At 37.6% G+C, this 6482-nt stretch overlaps 1 protein-coding gene across 1 annotated transcript; it reads right to left on the bottom strand.

Annotated features, from left to right (window-relative positions):
* Positions 1–1843: 1843 nt before the first annotated feature.
* IGIP (IgA inducing protein) lies at positions 1844–6220 on the bottom strand. Its single transcript, XM_081233069.1, has one exon. It carries the CDS (start codon positions 2146–2148, stop codon positions 1987–1989), a length of 162 nt encoding a protein of 53 aa, XP_081089195.1. The 5' UTR covers positions 2149–6220; the 3' UTR covers positions 1844–1986.
* Positions 6221–6482: the final 262 nt, after the last annotated feature.

Below are 6482 nucleotides of genomic sequence, written 5' to 3'. Positions count from 1 at the left end.
AGTACCCCAAGTCAAAAAGTCCGATCCGCTTAGAAATTGTTACTGGCACTAGGAACAAAGAGAGTTCTAAAAACCATGCAAAAGGGCGCAAGTAAATGACATACCACATGGTTCAATAAAAGTTAACATCCATTGGAGGTGGGGGGTGGGAAGCAATTGCCAATTATATCACTTTAGAAAAGAAAGTGCTGAACAAAAATGACTAATAGTTCTGTTGACCATGCTGGGCCCCTTTCTGGAGAGGCTCCCATGGGCCTGTAAGCCTTGCCCTATATAGTTCAGACCCATCCCAAGTCTGGGATGTTCCCCCTGTAGCCCTGCAATAGAACTCACCTCCAGCCCTCCAAAATAACCACAGGGCATATTTAATATAGTCCCATTTGGAATCTTTTAAAGATTAAGGCCACAGGACAGTTAGGAAGGGGCCTGGCTTCTGGCTTTTCACTCCCTTATACTTACTACAAATTGTGGCTAGAGTTTCTACCGCAACGTCCTGTACTAGAGAGCCCTCCTCTGGGACAGGGACCCAGGAGTTTGTCTGATTCCACCTTGAGGAGAGAGGGGAATCTTCAGGAAGTACCCACCTGTTCTCTGTGTGCCACCCAAATCAGAGGCACTGCCGAACTTAGGGAAAATTAGAGTTTCTTAGTACCTGCCCTACCTACCCAAAACCCTCAGCTTTAAGTTTTCATGCAGCAAGATGTCTGTATTATTTTTACTGGAGTTGGTGATTGTCAGATGTGGAAGCTGGTCTAAAGCTAGCTAGCTGTGGCTAGCTGTAGTCCAACAGCTAGTCTGCTGTTCTCTACAAAGGAGGGTCATTTTAGCAGGAAAAAACCAAAACAACAACAATGACAACAACAAAACTTTCTTGGAATTTACCCAGGGAAGCCTGAAACTGTGCTACTGTGAACTTGAGATATTTCTATGGCCATGCATCAGTTTTTAGAGTATAACTACTGTCATACACATTTAAATAACAATGAAAAAAATTTCTATAGTGTGACCTTTGCAGGAACATTGTTCCTGCAACTGCTTGTTCCAAGCCTTCTCATATGCATCCTAAAAGTAAGTGAAAGCATCAGAAAAGATAAAATGAGGAGAAAGCACAAATAAAACTTCCAACTCCATTTCTAAAGGTTGAGGAAAACACCATACACCTGAAGCCACTGTTGCTTTTTGAGTCAGAGGCCAAAACTGGGATGCTTCTTTTTGGTCAGATAATCTAATCTTCTCTGAGAAGGTCCCATTAAAACTATTCTGAAGGATCACTCCTGTGCCACATTTTTATTGGTAACTTCATTCACTGTCTACCACTCTACTCACTAGAAGAGCAGTTTTGAAAGGATCTTATTTTCAAGCACAACTGCTATTTTCTGCAGAGGATTCTCTTCATCTTTTGTCATGACTCTTTTGTAACCCAAACCAACTTCAAATTTAAAACGACAGAAAACAAAAAGCCTTCTATGGAAAAGGGACATGATCTATGGGAAAAGTTTCTCTTTCTCTTCAATTGTGATGGCTCTTTTAACCGTCGCAGCACCACCAGAGAATTTTAAAAACTGACTCAAGAAGCAAGATAGGGAAGCCATTCACGTAAAATCTCTAAAATAAATTTGTTTTAAAATAAAATAGAAAACGGTTTTCCAGTGTGAGACAGCCCACTTAATCCTTACAGCAAATTAATGATTAGGCAAGTATACCTGCTGCTGAATCCTTAAAATGGTTTCTACCCCACACCACCCCCCCCAAAAATTCCAAGAGCAACCATAACCACCCCCACCAAAGGCACTGAAACAAAAGACTGATCTGTTTATATAGTCACATGAAAAATAAACATCTTTATTTTTTTGCCTACTTTATTTCATTTTTTCAAATAAAATTTAAATCTGTACAAAGTATACTGTTACAGTATATATTTTGTAAGAATCAATGCCTAAAAGAATCACAATACTTCAATAAGCAGTACAGCAGACCTCGCTAGTTTCAGCTTTGATATTGAACAAACTCAAGCCGGCTGATGCACAACACATTTGCTTGGTTTCCACATGGTGAGTTCCCAGCACTGAGATGGGAGAACATGACAGCAAGTATGGTTATATTACAGCCCGACACACTGAGCTTCTTCATGTGATAATAACTGCACATATTTAATACAGAATGCTCAAATTTACTTTTTAAATTGCATTTGCTTACTTCTTAGTTGGAAAAATTCAGCATTCTTAATGGGGTCCCCAAACAGTGCAAATTAATGATATTCTACTGTATAATTGGCACATCTCCAATAAGGATTAACTTGTAAACTCAAAGAATATTACAACTTTGTCCTAAATTTTAACTAACATACATCTGGTCCATTTAACCAAAGTCATTTTGGAAAGATATTAAAGAACAATTCTATTTCTGAAAGGATATTGTTTTGACCATTCTTTAGAGAAGATAAATTTTTAAATTGTCGTTAAAATGTTTTACTATAAAAATTTTACAAACTCGATTAGAAATTTCAAGATTATGATTCACAGCAGACAAATACAAACTGCTTATATTCCAACAATACCTACTCTTAGACTTTCAAACAGGGCACAACCATGTCAGCTGTGTTAACTAAAATTTTGAACAGTGTACTAAATTTATAAGTGGTGCTGGGTCTAGCAAGTGTAAATACACAGTATATTTTAATGAAAAGAATTGTCTTCTTTATACTTTATTTGTTTTCCCATAAGGAAACAATGTTTACATTCTTTAATAAAGTTAATCTTACATCAGAATATAACTTAATACTGTCAGCAACAGGGACCACACACAGTAAATAAGAAGCACATTTAAAATAAGTCTGAATTCACATAGATTAACATTTGTTGGTTAATAAAATATCGACAGTATTACAATCTTACAATATTTACAGTAAGAAAAATCTAGAGTAATATATACCTTTCACAGCAGGATTCCTTTTTTTAATTATTATTTCTTCCAGTTTGGGATTGTGTATACACGAAAAGCTCAAATAAAGCAACTCTGCAATATAATCTTAAAATAATGGCTACTGGGGGAAATTCTATCACAACCATTGAAAATAATGGTGACTTTTCACGGAGTCTGTGGCATCTGAGAACCTAGTTAATTAACCAAAGACTTGCTCAAACTAGCCTCAGTTACCCAGATTAAAGCTGCAGAACTCCGGCCCTCCCTGACTGCTAAAAACCCAACAGATTTTCTCAACATGCTATAAGAAAAGAGGGAAAATAGGTTTCAGTTCACACCTCATGGCTGGAAGCCTCCGGCCAGTGCACATTCCCCAACTTATGCTAAGAAGAGGGCCAACTTCATCCCTAAAACACCACAAGAGTTTACCCTCCAACTACAGGGCACTGTGACACCAAGCTCACTCATTCCTCAACTTTCCAGCATTAGGATAAGGCATGAACTTGGCCCATATAATACACACCAGCATCTTAGAGACTTGGGGTCGGGGCAAAGAAATATACTAGTGCAGTTTGCACTGAGATCAACAGGGAAAATGGGAAGCAATGCATGTTTCCAATTAGAATAGCAAGAAGACCCACATCCCTAAACTGGAATTTGGCCAGGGCATCAGAGTTAGCACCCCCTCTCTGAGTACCACAAGCAATTAGGATGTGTGCTCTGGGCCTCCTCCAAGAGAGAGCATCTACAGTAAGTAACACCATGTGGGACATTAGTTCAGTGATGACTCCCAAGAAAGCAGATACAAGTCTTAAATCTGGGGCTGTCCACAGCACCTGAGGTCACTCATCAGAGCTGTGACCTGTCCCAACCCTGCTTACTTTAAGAGATCTGATGGGCACAGAGCACTCAGGGATACAGCTGCTGGCTACTTTGGACTCTAGATCTCACAGGTAATCAACAAGTATCTGGGATTGAATTAGCAGACTGTACCACAGCTCCTTAAACAGACACTGTCAGGTATGAAATCATGTCAAGCATGAATCTTCACTGTCAGGTCAGAAATCAAAGTGGGAGTCTTCCCACATCAGCCAAGGTTATTTTGTCAAAACCTTAGAGGAGTTGAACAGTTTTTCATGTTGCAAGTGATTAGTTTACTTATTTCAGTCAAGCTGGATTGGCAAACCAGACTGATTTATTTAGTTAGCTTTGTTTTTTTTGATTCTTACGTATGTGTTAACCCAAAGCTGTTCTATTTGGGCTAAATACACTGACAGAGAAAATTCAAACAACAAAAGTTTTCAGCAAACTTCTGTGGCATTTTCTTTTTGGAAGTCAATGCAAGATCTAAAGGTATTTCTACCCAACAAAGTCTGTTTAAGTGTTTAATGTTATTTCCTTTTTGGTCCTATATAGAATGCTATGACTCCTATATAGGTCTGAATGCTGCTCCATGTAGATGCTTTCTGTATATCTAAAAATATATACTTTTCAGTAGTTCAATACATGGTTAATCTTCCCACAGAGGAAGATTTTTGTAATCACATGTTGCAAAGTAGAAAAACATCTCCTTTCTAAGAAAGGAAATACGTATACTTTCCTATTGTACACTTTTGAATAAGCCCAAAGGCATGCACCAAAAAATCATTATTAAAACTAATACATGCACTAAAATGGTATACAGTTAGACTTAAATAAGGTGCTGCTTTCTCAATTTTTAAATTTGAAGAAGATATTTTGTCGGTTGTTGACTCAAAGATCTCCCCCGCCCCTACCCCACTCCATGGCATCAAGAGAGAAAAATAAAAAGTAAGCATAAACCTTTAAACTATTCTTTACATGGGGGAAAGGACAGATACATCAACTATCTTATTTATAAACTGGATTCCCAGTTTTAAATAAAACCAATATTTACTGGTAAAAATTGTCAAAGCTAATACATCCAAACAAATGTTACTAGTAAATAATGTTCTACATAGAGAATAATTTACTTTGGTTTTATGCACCTTCTCAAAAATGATACCGGTGTCCCATACGTCACCAAACTGATGTGTTCCAGCAAAGTTGTAAGGCAAATCTTTTTCTTCCCTAGTGACGTCTTGTTTCCCAATACACAAAACTAAAATCTTTTGGTGAGAAAGGGGTTAAGATAATGGCTAACCCCTTGGCATCCTGAGCATTGTGGTTTATCAAACTCTACCCTGCTAGAAGCTGTCAGGCACCCTGACCCCTGCCTTGAACCAGGAGTGGCTCCCATGTCTAGAGATGCCCTGACTCCTTAAAAATAGCTCTCAGAACTTTGCTTCTTTTTTCCTTCTATCTGGATGTTATAATGTCTAACAAAGCTGGTTGGAATGTCACATTTTGCTAGTAGGGGCCATCACCTAACGATAATTCCTATCTGAAATGTTTTATGCCAATACTTAGTTCTTAATTTTATCAATTAATTGCATTAAAATTTTCTCTACAGAGTTTACTTAGAGATCCTTAACTTGGGTTTCAGAAGATGTGTGATGCCCCTGAGGTTGTATGCAAAATTATCTGTATATGTTGTATTTTCTTTCTGGGGAGAGGGTCCATCACTTTCGTCAGATTATCAAAGGTATCTGTGACTCCCAAAAGGGGTTATAGGGACTTAGAGGGATACCCGTAATTCATTTTATAACAGGATTGGGAAATGGGGGCAGAAAACTAAAAATGGCCTCAAAAAGGCGGGGGGGCAAATTGTTGATCTTTTCCCTTTATTCACATTTGGGAAATAAGTGCTTCAAACTAGGAAAAATAATTAAGCTGATTAAATTCCATTTAAAAATAATCAAAGCCACTTTCTAAAATTTTTTCATTATCCATATATGGTAAATTTAGTCTCCAAGAAAAGGTTTGGAGACTGAATTTTTCTCTTTTCCCAAAGGAAGTTCACAGATATAATGCTGATCATCATCCACATTTAACCCAAGACAACATAAAACCTAAGACAACTCTAATGATGTAAGCCTTTATGATTTTGAATAAAGGATTATCTAGAGTCAAATACACATTTGTCAACCTTCATTTCCCAAAATTGGTCCATATTTAGATAACTACCGGGCACAATTCCACTAGATAAACCTAAAATCTGCACAACGGAAGTTTAACTTTCTACCTCAATTAAAAACAAAGCCACAAGTTTCCACAATAGAGTCCAGCCACAAACATTCACACTATGTCACAGAGAAGTTTCTCATTTCAAATACATCACTGAATTTTCAGCAGAATTTGCAAACTTAAGATCCAGAATGAATAGCAAAACATGCTGAGACGAGCATGTCAAGAATTAAAACACCAGCCCCGCCGCACCGCCCGCCCCCCCCCAACCCATCCAGAAACACACTCAGGCATTCCAAAAATAAACCAGATCTGAAAAGAGGCCTCTCACTTGTTGGTTTTAAGTATGAAGTGCCTAAAAGGCTATGGGAAAGGGAATATAAAACGAAGTAATTAAATAACTTACAAAATATAATTTTAGCCAAAACACATTTCTGTTCTATTGACAAAACTGTCAATTTTTTTTTTTTTGCAAT

The sequence above is a fragment of the Mesoplodon bidens genome, assembly GCF_964165515.1.
Source record: "Mesoplodon bidens genome assembly, chromosome: 4".
NCBI classification, from domain to species: domain Eukaryota; kingdom Metazoa; phylum Chordata; class Mammalia; order Artiodactyla; family Ziphiidae; genus Mesoplodon; species Mesoplodon bidens.
This window is presented reverse-complemented; position numbering and strand designations above follow the sequence as displayed.

Excerpts from the sequence above, each read along its gene's own strand:
- IGIP (XM_081233069.1), bottom strand. The coding sequence starts at position 2,148 with ATGTGCAGTTATTATCACATGAAGAAGCTCAGTGTGTCGGGCTGTAAT.